Source organism: Sminthopsis crassicaudata, chromosome 3 (genome assembly GCF_048593235.1).
Source record: "Sminthopsis crassicaudata isolate SCR6 chromosome 3, ASM4859323v1, whole genome shotgun sequence".
NCBI lineage: Eukaryota > Metazoa > Chordata > Mammalia > Dasyuromorphia > Dasyuridae > Sminthopsis > Sminthopsis crassicaudata.
In genome coordinates, this window is record NC_133619.1 from 13,369,105 (window position 1) to 13,384,387 (window position 15,283).

The 15,283-nt window shown below is 35.4% G+C and overlaps 1 protein-coding gene across 1 annotated transcript in view; it reads left to right on the forward strand.

Annotated features, from left to right (window-relative positions):
• The window catches only part of MME (membrane metalloendopeptidase), a 113,391-nt gene that overhangs the window by 55,997 nt on the left and 42,111 nt on the right, over positions 1-15,283 (forward strand). Inside the window, exons 9-14 of the mRNA XM_074298045.1 lie at positions 2,585-2,719; positions 5,080-5,181; positions 8,835-8,971; positions 9,082-9,175; positions 10,940-11,068; positions 13,475-13,573. Coding sequence (XP_074154146.1) covers positions 2,585-2,719; positions 5,080-5,181; positions 8,835-8,971; positions 9,082-9,175; positions 10,940-11,068; positions 13,475-13,573 — 696 coding nt within the window. The remainder of the gene's footprint in view (positions 1-2,584; positions 2,720-5,079; positions 5,182-8,834; positions 8,972-9,081; positions 9,176-10,939; positions 11,069-13,474; positions 13,574-15,283) is intronic.

Consider the following 15,283-nt stretch of genomic DNA (forward strand, 5'->3'; position numbering starts at 1 on the left):
CTTTGATCATCGAATACTAGAATACTAGTAAAATGTCTTTAAATGACTGAAGGAAATAATTCCATTATAGACCCCCTGAAATTTATGCTTCTTGTAGGGACCATAAACTCCATGCTAATAATCCTTGATTTAAATGAGTCTGGCTGTTTTGGTATATGTGGAAGCAAGAGGCTTTCTCTTGTAGGAGATCTTCAATCGAAGAGGATGGGGAGAAAGTAGTATAAGTGGTTTAATGAAAGAGAAGATTTATAATAGCTATAATTGGAGAACAAGGTTGTTAATTATAGAAGAACTAAAAGAAATGCTATGGGGCAGGTTACATAGCATAAAGTTTTTATAGAACCATTCAACACAGTGGTATGGAGAATTTAGCAACTACAAATAGGTGCAGAGAAGGCAGATTTTTATTATTTTTTTATTCTTATTTTTCTATTTAGCTAATTATTTATTTAATTATCCATTTGATTATTTATTTAATTATCTATTTATTTATTTATCTATCTATTTATTTATCTATCTATTTATCTATCTATCTATCTATCTATCTATCTATCTATTTATTTATTTAGCTGAGGCAATTGGGATTAAGTGACTTGCCCAGGGTCACACAGCTAGGAAGTGCCTGAGATCAGATTTGAACTCAGGTCCTCCTGACTTCAAGGCTGGTCCTCTAATCACTGTACCACCTAGCTGCCCCAAGGGAGATCATTGAAGTCATTGTGATTGGACTTTACAAGGCAGTGGAGTTAGGACAAAAATTGAAGCAGGTGAAGGACAATTTCAAAGTGATACTATAACTATAGAATCAAGATAGTGAAGCCTTAGCTGGTGTGATGAGCTGAGGTAGAATGAAGGAGCAGAGGGACTAAAGGTCATGGTAAAGATGTTTTCAGAGGAAATAGGAAAAGGGAATGATGGAAGGTTCAAAGGTTCAAGTTAGAGAAAGGAACTTCAGACTTGATGAGTCTTACAGTGGAGAGACAGATAAAAGCTGTGACCATCCCCTCTCTGTGACCAGCATAAGTCAAAAAATGGCTGCAAAAGTCTTTGTATTAAGCTATCAAGATGTGATTGGTAATTTTGAAGAGCTATTTCAGCAACATGGTGGGTGGGGATAGAGTTAGAAGCTACATCAGCTTTCTGGTGAAGGATAGATCTGAAGGGCTTCAAAAGTGAATTGGGAATAAGAACAGTATAGATTCCTTTTGGCTGTGAAAGGGAGGAGAGATATGAGGTGAGATCTGGAAAGCTGATAGGAAAAAAAATGGAAGATTTTTTTTAAAGGTTTTAATATTTGAAAAGGTGAGGTTTAGGTTGGGCAGAAGAAAATCTATCAGCTAGGTCAATGAGCATTATTAAGCTTCTGGTCAGGAGATAACAAAGAACAGCTAAAGAATACAGAACCAGGAGAAATGGGGGAATGTTGCAAAGAGATATAAGTTGAGACTTGATGTTGGAAATGGGGAGGGAGATTTAGGGGTTAGCTTTGTTGTTGAGTGTTTACACACAAGATTGCAGGGTTGAATTTGAAAACTCTTTGCATATATTTTGAAAATTAAAAAACACTATTATTCAAAAAAAAGAATTCTTGGGGACCCCCCCCAAAAAAAGTTCATACAACCCTACTTTATGGGTCTAATTAGAAAAATACTCTGATCTTGCTATGCTTCGTACAAGCTATGAAGACTATATGGGACATATTGTTATGTTTAAGTCTTTAAGTTTTAAGATTTCTCAAATTGTTTGGCACAGATTCTCTACAGTGAAATAGTTTATGTGTAACATCTTTGGATTTGAGTATTATTGCATACTAATGAAAACCCCAATTCACCCAACATGTTTTAGTGACATCCAACTCTTTGTGACTCTATTTAGGATTTTCTTAACAAAGATACTGGAGTGGTTTACCATTTCCTTCAGTAGCTTGAAGCAGACAGGTTAAGTGACTTGCCACAGTGAGAGGTTAAGTGATTTGTCCATAGCCATACATCTAGTAAATGTCTGAGATCACATTTGACCTCGCATCCTCCTGACATCAGGCCCAGGATATATTAGGACTCTACCATATGCAAAGCACAGGGATGAAAAGAAAACCTGTCCCTCTTTTAATTCATTGAGTAAAATATTGAAACATATTTAATATAGTATTTTTAAAAATGGAATCAGGACTAATGACTAGCAACTAAGAGAAACAGGAGGAGGTGACAACTGAACTGAACTGTGAAGGATGTTAAAAACTAGAGAGACACTTGTTAATGGAAAGAGTACAAGACCAAAGCAAAAGTCGATGAATCTCATTTGATTTTATTTTGAATTTCCATACAGCCTCAGGATGTATGGAAACTACTTTTATAGATGTTATGCTAAATAAATTGTCCTCATTCCCAATTTTTGAACGGAGAAATAAAGGTTGTATTTTATTTCTTCATTGGAGTCCTCCAATGGTATGATTTGACAGTTTCATGATTATTTGTGATTCCTTTCTTTTAAGGGGTCTCCATGAAAGAAAAAAAGGAAAAGTTGATTAAAAGAAAAAAATATAGAAAAATCATGTAGAAAACCCTCCATTGTTTCCCCCCCACAGGCCTGCATAGCATACGTGGATTTCATGATCTCTGTGGCTAAACTGATCCGCAAGGAAAGAGGATTGTTCATCAACGAAACCAAGATTGCCTTGGAAATGAATCGAATCATGGAGCTGGAAAAAGAGATTGCCAACGTAAAGTATCTTGTCTCTATTCCACTGAGTACCATTCAACTCCATTTCTGTGCCTTTCTCCACCCAAGATTGGTTTTGGCGGTGAAAAGACCAATTTTGTACTAAGTGGTAGGAAGTCAGGGCTGTGTAATGGAAAAGTCGGCCTTTAAAATGAAAGAATCCCACGGCTTTTCAAAACCGCTCTGTGCTCTTTCCTTCCTAGATGATTTGGCTTCAGCAATAACAGCACAGGAGCTTAAAAATGAACCCAATATTGGTAATGTTTGGGCATTAAAGGACTACTTTTCATTCCTTAATGATTACAGGGATTAGTGGAAAGATTGATCCTCTTGGGATTGAGGGCATCTGCTAAGGGGATTCAGAAGTTACTTCACATTTTTGGATTTTCTCTTTTATAAAGTTTTATGTGTTTATTAAAAAGTCACTACTGGGATTGACCTTTGATGTGATAAGTAAATTAAATTCAACAAACATTTATGAAGTACCTTTTACATGCAAAGTATTGTGGCAGGATGCAAAGGGGAATACAGAGATAATAAGATGGTCCTTTTCCCTTAGCTTATTAGTTAATGGAGGGGAGGGAAGAGGAGAGGAGGAAGGTGGAGATAGATGTAAATAACATAGATGTTGTTTCTTTCATAGATAGATGTTGTTTCTTATCACATTATTCTTTTTGGAGAAGGAGAATTCACTTTTCACCAGAAGGAAACAAGGCAGTCTTTTTTATTACAGATGAGAGTGAAAAAGAATATGAAGTATACTAGATATTCCCTATAATTCCTCCTATTTCTCAGACTCTGTGATAACATGTTAAAAAAAAATAGGAGTGAATATGTCCCATGCATAGGAAGTGGCTTGCACAAATGTATGAAGGCCTGAAATGACTCTGTAACAATGTGTACAACAATATGGCCAGAACATAAAGTATATGAAAGAAAGGGATATTAGAGCCAGATTGTAGAAAACTTTAGGGAGTTGGTCACTTAGAACTCCTATCTAAACTCTTCCCCCCTCTAAAGATTTCCTAAAATAAGACAAAAGTTTCATCTGAATTCGGTGTCAAAATCTTTCTTTTAGAGACTCCTTGCATGACAGCTCACCTTTGAATTTGCATCAGGAACTACTGAGGTCAGATCATGACTCAGAATATTAATAGATATATGATTTTAGGCAAACCATTTTCTCTTAGTGAGTCTCAGTTGTAAAATCTGAAGGTTACAATTGATTACCCTGGAGACTTCCCACCTCTGTGGAAATCTGTGATTAGATGATTTTTTAAAAAATTATTTATTTATTTGTTTATTTATTTTTTTGCTGCTTTTAAAACATGTATGTTCTTTAGAGGCAAAATAGCATGGCTTTGGAGCTGGAAGGACCCTACCTCTGAAGCCTTACATGTTAAAGCTACTTCATGAAGGTTGAATTTCCTTATCACAGCAAAGGTCAATCCTAATTGTGATTTTGTACTAAACAGATCAAACTTTATGGCAGAGAAAACTAAAAAACATGAAGTCTAACCCTTCTTTATTTGACCTATCAAAGTCGCTATGGATAGCCAGTATGGATAGACTCTGTAAAATTGGGGGAGGGGGAATAAATGAAACAATAAAACTAGATGTAATAAGGGGGAGTTACTAAAGGAGGAAATCTGTCATTGCCCTCAAGGGTTTTTCATTTTGACTTGGTTGTTGACTTCCTGTCCTGCTTAGAGCAAATCACACATTTTTATTGAGTTAATACTTTTTATTACTATGTTTTAAATGGGACATGGCGCCCTCAAGGAAAAAACAAGAGTTTACTTGAGATATTAATGGCTGATAGATACATCAATAGATAGATAGATACATAGATATAGATATAAATATAGATATATAGAAAGCCATAAGCTTCCAAGAAGGCTGTTATTATGAAGCAGTTGGAGGAATGACTGATCCCAATTCATGATCCAGGGAGAGAGAGTTAGCAATGTGCCCAAGTCTGGCAGGCAAGGCTATGTAACAAAGAACCCTTTAGACAAATAGCCAAATCTTATCCAATGGAGCACTTAAGTTTTAACCATTTATGTTTTCTTAAGCCAAAAATAAATTTTGAATTTGTTACTGATGATATCATCAGTCAAAATTTCATCTCTGCCAACATTTATTTCATTTTTTTTCTTTTTCCTATTTATCATTGTCAACTATTCTGCTAAAGTTAGAGTTCTTAAGCTGATGTCTAGTTACTTAATAAAATCATGATCCAAGAGGGAGATTATAGACATCATTTTACTGATAAGACACAACAAGGCTAAACAGGGGCCACTGTGCTAAAAGATCTCTTCTTTTTTAGTGATAAATGACTCTTTACAATTACTTCTATAGGCTACAGCTAAACCTGAAGACCGGAATGACCCGATCCTCCTCTATAATAAAATGACCCTAGGCCAGGTCCAAAAGAACTTTACATTAGAGATCAATGGTCAGGTGAGTATTGCTTCTTTTCAAAAAATATTTTTATTGCTTTTTAATTGGAATAGTTTTTATAGCATTTGATATAATAGCTTAATATATTACAGTTTTTGCAAATTTAAATCTTGAATGCACATTGTGTGTACTCTTTTATCTATTCCAAAATGCATTTATACAGATCATTAGAACTTATAAGCAGTATTGAGGCATAGAATGCTCAAATATCTTAATAGCATCAAACAGTCTCTAGCATTAAATAGTCTCCCTTTAACAGTCTGGTCCTTATTATCCCTTAGAAGAAAGGGTGAAGAAAACAGAAAAAGTATCCAGCAGGTAGGAGTTAGCCAGTCAGCATCTCTGATTCCACTGCTGAAAAGTCCACAGATACTTATCACTTAATTGGAAGAATACCTCCATAGCTATCTCCTTTTCTGAAGGATAGACATTTGCTCTAATTTTTTTTTCCCCCTGAGGTTGGGGTTAAGTGACTTGCCCAGGGTCACACAGGAAGTGTTAAGTGTCTGAGATCAGATTTGAACTCTGGTCCTCCTGAATTCAGGGCTGGTGCTCTATCCACTGAGCCACCTAGCTGCTCCTCTAATTACTTCTTTAAAACAATGGCAGTTATTCCTCAGCATCAGGAAATGAGACAGCCACTACAAAAACCCACAAAGAAGTCTCAGCTTTTCATAGCTGTTTTCATCTGCTAGCTTAGAAGTGATCCATATATGGATGCTTGCTTGAGTTTAGTCTAGTAGTCACTTCCATACCAGCTCAAAAGCACTTGCCATAGATTTTCTTTCTCCTGAGGTCCAAAAGAAATTGTTACATCAGAGGAATAATAATAGCCCATCTGTTAATATTTGCCAGGAACTTTTTATATTTTGTCTCATTTACCTCATAGCTGGGATTGGAGGAAGACACAATTCCAAACCAAGCCTTCTCAGATTTTTGTCACTAGGCTGTTGGGTTGAATACTAAATCTTAAGTGTCTAGAGCATCTGAACCTTAGCAAAAGTAAACCTCACCTTCAAACTTTTACCATGTTCTTAAGTGAACTCTAATCCTGAAGCTTAACCAAGCCTTTCACACATAGGCTGTTGGCTAACTTCACCTCCTCCTCTGATGAATGAGTAACCAGTGACCTTTATCAAGTTCCATAGAAGACAATTGACAAGTACAGCACTTGTTTAAATTCTTAAATTAGAAATGGCCAAGAAGAATCACAACAGGCATAACATTGGATTAAATCCATGTATAATGTGTGTATTAATGCGTGTGTGTGTGCTACACGTGTGTGTGTATTTTTCATATCACTTTCTTTGAACTGCCTTTGTGTGTAATTATATTCATGAAATGATTTGTTTTTCTCTTGTAAAACTAAGATCTCATTTCCTCTTGATTTTGAAGTAAATTATCCCTAAAACATTTTTAACTTCAACTACTAAACCATTCATTTTCTTTTTTTGCTTTGGTTGGTTTTGTTTTAAGAGGGGTTCTGGTTTTGGTAGAAACTGGCTACCAAGAGTTGAATTTCAGGCAAAATTATTTTTGAGGATTGTCTACCATTATTAATAACAAATTTATAATATGACAAATAAGTCATTTGTTTTTTTTGTCAAAATTTGTATTCACAAGCCTCATTTTCAATCTCAGAAAATATGATTTTAAAAAAACATTAGTTCTGGGATCCAAATTTTAGGAGCATCTTGATAATCAGGAGAGGATCCAGAATAATTAATAATTAAGGGTTTCAAGTCTATGCCATATAAGAATGGGCTAACACAACATAGGATATGTACCTTGGAGGGAAATGGAGGGAGCTTAGGGTGGGAGGGAAGTGTGACAATATTTTATGAATTTAAGAGCTGTGATTTGAAACAACCATTGATTTATTCCAATTGGTTCTACAGAAAAATTACAGGAAAAATGGGTAAAAGTTACAACAACAAAAAAAGATGAATGACATACAGAAAAAAATTGCATGATATACAGAAAAAAAATGATGCATGGTATTAAAAAAACTCAGTGATTATAAGCATTCTAATGTTTTAGGGGATGTCTTGGGAAGTAGTGAATAAAAGTTGAATGGCCTCTTGTTTCATATGTTGTAGAGATGATATTTTTTCATTTGTGAATTGGACTAGTTGGCCACTGAAACCCTATCCAATCATACAAACCCTCATCTAATCACCAAGATATTTATTAAATGCCTACTGTGTACCTAGTATTGTCCCAGGCTCTGAAGACCCAAAGGCAACAATGTTTAGGTCCTTGTCCTTGTGGAACTTAGCTCTACCTCAAGGAGGTAGAGACAAAATGTATCCAGAATATTTGGCTACGATGATAGCAATCATTTTTAACCCACAAATTCTTTGCCCATCATTTCTAACCCACAAATTCTTTGCCCTTTAATGCTAGATATATCCAGTTCTAGACCCTCATGATTTCCAGGTCTGTATAACCAATACTAACTAGACATTTCAGATGGTGTATCCAATAAGCATCTCATGCGACATGACCAAAAGAAAAATCAATGTTTATAAATTAAAAAACCTTTCCTTCTTTAGGATCTTATTTCTGTTAGAGACACCATTTCTTTTTTTTTTTTTTTTTTTAACCTGACGCTGTGGTTAAGTGACTTGCCCAAGATCACACAGCTAGGAAGTGTTAAGTGTCTGAGACCAGATTCAGGGCTGGTGCTCTATCCACTGTGCCATCTAGCTGCCCCCCTGACACCATTTCTTTCTAATCAGTTGGCTTTGTATCCTAAATGTCATCTTCTAATTCTTCTCATTCCATTATCCACTGCTAATTCTTTTCTCTGTTTTTCACAAAATCTCTTCCATATCTCTTCTCCTTCATACTCAAATAGCTATCAGATCCTCATCATCTCCTCCTTAAACCATTGCAGTTGCCTTCTAGTTAGCCACACTGCCTCAAGTCTCTTCCCCACTCCAAAGTGAGTTTTGTTCATCTCTTACCATTGTTAGTTACTTTCTCAAATGGTTCTCCATTATCTCTAGTGTCAAATAGAAGGATTTTGTTTTGCATTTGAAGTCTTTCACAATCTGGCCCCTATCTACCTGGTCAGCTTGGTCAGGTTTCACTAACAATATAATAATTCACCCAAATTATATTTCCTATATACTTTTCTAACTCTTATCTGTGTTACTTTACATGGGAATACCACCATGCCTGAAATATTTTCCCTCCTCACCTCTGCTTTCCAGAGCCCCTAGTTTCTTTCAAGCCTCATTTCCTGCTTCCCCTTCTATGTACAGCATTCAGTAATCTCAGCTATAGGCAATTGTGCGTAATCCCTAAGTTGTCTTCTATCTGCTTTGCATATACATATACATACAAACTATGTGTATGTATGTATTGATTCCCCTAGTATAGATTGTATTTCACTTGACAGCAGGACCTGTTCCACTTTTTCTTTTTAATTCAGTGCCTAGCATAATGCTTTGTGCCCAGTAGATAACTAAGAAATAATGATTGAGTGAATAAGGAAAAAAAAGTTCTAAGAATCACAATAGTTTGGGTTTAGTCCACTAATAACAAAACTAGCCTCTATATTTCACCCTACTGTTTCATATTAGAATCTTGGGACCATGTCGTGAAATTGACAGACTATTAAACACGTGACACCTGTTTTTTTCTAGCCATTCAACTGGGCAAATTACACAAATGAAATCATGTCAACTGTGAAAATTAATGTTGCAAATGAGGAAGCTGTGATTGTGTATGCTCCTGAATATTTAACCAAACTTAAGTTGATTCTTACCAAATATTCTCCCAGGTAGGTGCCCTCCTGTCCTTTCATGACTCACACTTTAATGTCACTATGCTTTCTAGAAGCCTTGCAGCCTCATCTTTCTTGTTGCTGGGTGGTGGTGTTTTTTTATACAGAGATCTTCAAAATTTTATGTCCTGGCGACTCATTATGGATCTCGTAAGCAGCCTCAGCCGAAACTACAAGGAGTCAAGAAATGCTTTCCGGAAGGTGAAGAAAAATCTCTCTCTTCTTAAGACTTAAGCTTAAAGAGATCCAAAGTTGGGGACCTTGCGGTGTCTACCATGTGAATGTGGTGAACTTGGCAAGGGGGAAAATGCCAAGTGTTAGCTATCTAGCCTAGAATAAAATCCTACTGCTCTGAGAGAATATAAGTGCCTGTTCTGTGTCAGGTGCTGTCCGAGGTGCTGGCTAGAACTTTCTGTCGGTATTCAATCATCTGTAGGAAGTTTCTTTATAAGAAAACTTTATTGACTTCACTGATAAAATTATAATCAACAACATAATTGACTTACATGTCAAGAGTATATAATGTAAAGATAATACAGAGATATTTGATCATAGTATTATCGTCTCATCAGATGCAGATTTAGAGGCAGCCTTAATCATCGTCTACAGCAGAGATTCTTAATCTGGGATCCCTGAACCTTTAAAAAAAATTTCCTTTATAATCCATAAGATTTCCTAGAGGATCAAAGGGGTTATATGACAAATGCTCAGGATCTTTGTTCTAGACCAACCCTCTCCTTTTACTATAAATTCATAGGGTCCCCAGTCTAGAGATAAACCAGCATTTTTGGTTTATAGATGAGAATAGGAAGGGCCATATAATTTAAATAAGTCCCTGAGGATGATGAAGCGAATCAAGGTTTTGTGTCTTCAAAGCAGATGGTCAATCCATTATATCACGCTGCTTCTCTGAAACAATTAGCCCAAAGTCATAGGGGTATTAGGTAACAAGAATGGCATTGAAACACAGATTTTCTAACCCTAAATTTAGGGCTCTTACCGTAGAGTACTCAAATGTCAGGGCTAGATGGTGAATGTGAGCTACATGCTTTCTAATAAAGAGTCATTTGCAAATATCTATGTAATAATAACAGTAGCATCCATATAGTGCTTGAAAGTTCCAAAATGCTTTACCAGTATTCTCTAATTTCATCAAGATAATAATCATGTGAGTTGATGTTGCTATTATCACCAGATTATAAATGAGGAAACTTGGGGATTGCCCCAGTTATACAGTTAGTGTCTGAGGCAAGATTTTAATCCAAACCTTTGAGGATTCTAGTCCAGAAACTATCTAGTGCTGGAAAATTTATCACAATCTCTTATGCCTGAAGAAAACTTAAAAGGTGCATTTTGAATCATATTTAAAACAATAGTCATTCTTAGCCTGCCATAGGGAAAATGACGTTTTGTCTGTCACTAGATTGTTTAGCTTTCAGCTACTTGCTAAATGTCATGGAGACTCTAGTTTGTTGTATTGTATGAAATCACTTTGTTGGTATTTGAATAGACACCTATGTAATACTTCTAGCTATGAAAATTTAGACTGAAATATTTAAAGGCAAGAATTATTTTCTGCTTATGGGAGATTTTTTTGAATTCTAGCCTTCTCACAGATGGAATAATATATGTACATCTGTTGGACATCCATTCTCATTTATATTGACAACACAGATGATGTCGCAATATTTTTCCACATCAGTCCTGAAACAAATATTTACATGTATCCACAGCATAAGGTTGCAATGGTCCAGATTTTAACAATGGTCCAGATTACTTAAAGAATCCTATAGGCAAATAATTGAATGGTATTTTCCCCTGTATTAGGAACATATATGCACTGTTTGAAGTCTTTAAATAAGACTTTTTTTGAGTCTTCTACTGCAGATTAGTGATTTTTGATAGCATAGAATTCCATGACACTTGAAACCATCACAATTTCTATTTTGTATTTCCCCTCAATAGGCTCTTTATGGCACAACATCTGAAATAGCCACGTGGCGACGTTGTGTTAATTATGTCAATGGGAACATGGATAATGCTGTTGGACGACTTTACGTAGGAGAAGCATTTGCTGGCAACAGCAAACACAAGGTAATGTTTTCGGTACAATTAACGGTTATTTATTTGCATTTAGGCAGCATTCAGAAATTTAGTTAAGTATCTAATTTATAGAACATAAAGCCTGTACTTTTTTGCTTTGTTCTCTCTATAAATCTATCATTACTATGTTCCCCCCCTAAATCAACAAAAACTCCAAGTAACTTCAATTCCTAATGTTTTCCCAAAGCATTTAAAATATGAAAAACTTATTTATTATTATATTATTATTATTAGTCATGAATTACATAAATAAAAAATAGATAAGGAATACTTCTGGAAGCATTTCATCCTCACGTGATCATGTCTTTATAACTTTAGGGTTGACAATGTTTGATAAAATACATAATCAAAAGAATGCAGTAGCCATACTAAATGCTTGGGTTTTTCAGGAACAAGGCAGCCTATCAACATGTCTCAAAGTATCTTCCAGGTTTATTCAAAGTAAACTCAATTATTCCAAGATTCTTTCTGCATAAAAGTAGTATGTGAATTTCTTGGGACAGATTTGTTTAAAAGCAAAAAAATATATACATTTATTTTTAAATAATGTAAGCTTATGAGTTGAATTTATCAGTATTACAATAAACCTTAAAGATTTTATGTCTTCTCAAAACATTTTGAAGGCACAATGTGTCTTATCTAGCCTATAGGTTTTCAATAGGGTTTTAATTAAGATAGAGCTCATTGAAGCATTTTACCTCTTTAAAGGTTTTGTGATTATAAGAGATGTTACAAGGTTGTATTGCAGAATTTTTGCATTTTCTGCAATGTTAACATGTTTGTCAGAGGCTTTTCATTGCTTTTATGCAGGAAGGACTTCTAGACTAATTGCAAGATAAAAAAGGGGAGGAGTGGATATTTAAAGTGTGATGAATATATCTAACAAGCTTATCTGTACTTTATGCTCCAAATTAGTTGTACTTTTATTTTGTGCAACTAAGTAGCAGGGAGGATGGAGAGCTAGGCAATGGAGACTTGAGTTCAATTGTGGTTTCAAACATTTGCTAGCTTTGGGACCATGGGCAAGGCATATAAGCCTATTTGCCTCAATTTTCTGATCTATAAAATAAGCTGGAGAAGGAAATGGCAAATCCCAAATAGGGTCACAAAGAATGTGCCACTCCTGAAAAGACCATGACTGGTTCATTTTGTAAAACTGATTTCTCCTCTTTTCTTCCAATTTTAACAATCATTTTTCTTGCCATAAAAGTCTTGGCTACTTTTTGCAGCACATTTAGACTTCGTCTCACAGAATAATAGATTCAGAGCTAGAAGTGACCTGAGACTTAATTTTTTCCTCTTATGAGGTATAGGGACATTCAATTACTTGCCTACAAATCAGTACTTAGCAAGTATTCTGGTTTGTTTTCAAACATTTTCTGTTGCAGTCATAAGTGTTTAAGGTATTCCCTAATGGTGATGAAATCACAGATCTGTGCCCCAACCTCAGCAAAAAAGAGACAAACCATATTATAAAGTTTGAATCACAGTATCAGAACTGAAAAGGCATCTGCCATGCTGCCAGTAGCAACTGTATTAAATTGCCTCAACAATGCAGATTTTCATTTTCACTCTTTCTTTAGATGTACTCAATTCTTTATTCTGCTGTACTCAATCACTTTATATCCCACTGAGCTTCTGGGAAGCTATTTTAAAATTGTCTCCAATTATTTTTATTTTCCCTCGTTATTTGTAATTTTTTTTTAGTTAATACATGATATCCATATTTGTTTTAACATTTTATTATGTTAATAAACAAGAACAAAAGGGAGAAGCTGCAAAAAAAAAAAAAAAAAAAAAAAAAACCAGGAGGAAAAAGTGAGCATAGCATGTGTTGATTCAGTCTTCATAGTGCTCTCTGAAGATGTATGTTTTCTATCCAAAGTTTATTCGGATTGCCTTGGAACCCCTGAGAACCAAATCCCTTGCACAATCTTGCTTTGTACAATGTTTTCTTGGTTATGCTTGTTTCACTCAGCATCAGTTCATGTAAATATTTCTAGGGCCTTTCTAAAATCAGCCTGTTTATTATTTCTTATAGAACCATAATATTCCATAACTTTGATAGACTATAAGTTATTCAGCCATTCCCTCATTGATGGGCATCTACTCATTTTCCAATTCTTTGCCATTACCAGAAGGGGTACTAGAACCATTTTTGCACATGTGCTTGTGCACTTTACTCTTTTTTATGACCTCTTTGGGATACAGATGCAATAGAGACACTGATGGATCAAAGGATATGCACAGTTTGGTAGCTTTTTGGGTACAGTTTAAAATCTCTCTCCAGAATGGTTGGATCATTTTACAACTTCACCGACAATGCATTACTGCTGAGAAGCTTTTAAAAGAATGAACTGACTCTCTTTTTGTTGTCTTGCTCTTGGTTTGTTATAGGTGGAAGATCTCATCTCACAGATTCGAGAAGTTTTCATTAAGACTTTAGATGACCTCACCTGGATGGATGCTGAGACTAAGAAGAAAGCAGAAGATAAGGTAAAAACACCAAAGGAGGAAGTGCTTTCGTGAGGGGAGGGGCAAGAAAGGTACAATCAAGGATCAGAGCATAAAAAAATCAGCATTCTTACAAATGGTAGCCTGTGGATACATGCTTCTTGATAGTGATTTTTCCTATGGGCCTCATAGATTTTAGTGATTTTTGTCATTGAAACCATTTTGCAATCATAACCCACTCCAACTGGGTTCATGTTTCAATTTCTTGTGTGATTTTTTTTTTCCCCCTCTTCAGCATAAGGAAGAAATAGGAAAAGCTTTCTTGCAACCACTCATGCCCACACCTTCAATATTTTATGATGATCCCCAAGTGGAGTGCAAAACTCCAAGGGGGAGAGGGGAAAGCCATGTGTAGATAACCCTTGTTTTATACCTTAGCAAAGGAATGTTACTTCCTAGTTTTAAAAAAAAGGAAATGCATGGTTATAAATCACTTTACTGACTGACTCTGGGAAGCTCTTTTTTTAATTGTCTGCAGTTATTTAAGAAAATATTTTCCCTAGTTATATGTAAAATAAAATGTTTTGGTTATACATGTATATTCATATTTGCTTGTTTTTTCAACATTTCCTTGTGAATCGTTTTAGAAAAGAAAAATCAGAATAAAAGGGGAAACTACAAGAGGGGAAAAAGTGAATGTAGCATGTGTTGATTCAATCTCCATAGTTGTCCCTGGTGGTAGATGGTGTTTTCCATCCAACATTTATTGGGATTTCCTTGGATCACTGAATCACTGAGAACAACCAAATCTGATCCTCACTTTCTTTACCTATAAAATGGTTTTATCATCATGTAGCTCAGGAATTGAGCAAATTGCTCCTCAAATTTTAAACTATGGCCACACATCAGCTCTTCCTGGCATTATTGTAACTATTGTTATAATCTTTTACATACTGAAACAAGCTGGTATAGTGAATAAAGGGTTAATTTTAATTCCTCAAGGGATTGCAGGAACATAGGTATATATAGCTTAGTTATTCCACAGATGAGTAAACAGGCCCAGGGAATTTAAGTGATCTACCTTTAAGTGATGAGATCACACAGGTTACCTTCAATCTACTTTGGAGCTTAAATGTTCATATTTATTTTCTAGTTATCTGACCCGATAGAATACAAATTCCCTAAAAACAGGTACTCCTTTTGCCCTTCTGTATATCATCAGTACTTAGCACAGTTCCTGCTACATTTGGTTGTTCAGTCATTTTTCAATCATGTCCAACTCTTGTTGATTTGATAATGGTATACTGTACTTTGGATAACCACAAGTAGTCATTTATAATAGTTGTCCTAGAGACAGAAAGTCAAGAATTGAGATTCTTAGAGGAATCTTAATTGAAAGTGAGCCCATGATTGTATCAAAATAGTTCCCTAGCATCCCTATAAGCCAGGTAACGGCAATGCTTGTCATCATTTTGTCCAGTTTCTCTGCTGTTCAGTGTAGACAGACATATTTCTAATGACCTTTCTCATCCTACCACTTGGAGCTGCTCAGTTTCCCAGAATAATTTTGTCCCATCAGCTATTGAATTGACTTCTCTATGCAAAGTCTGTGTACTCCCCACAATTGTTTTTGATCTCCTGAGTGAAGAGTAACATTCTATCCTCCAAACCTTGTATACATTCACACTCTGGCATTCATAGAAAAGGAAAACCTACTCCCAGCATTGTCATTTTGTAACACTTTCCTGCAAC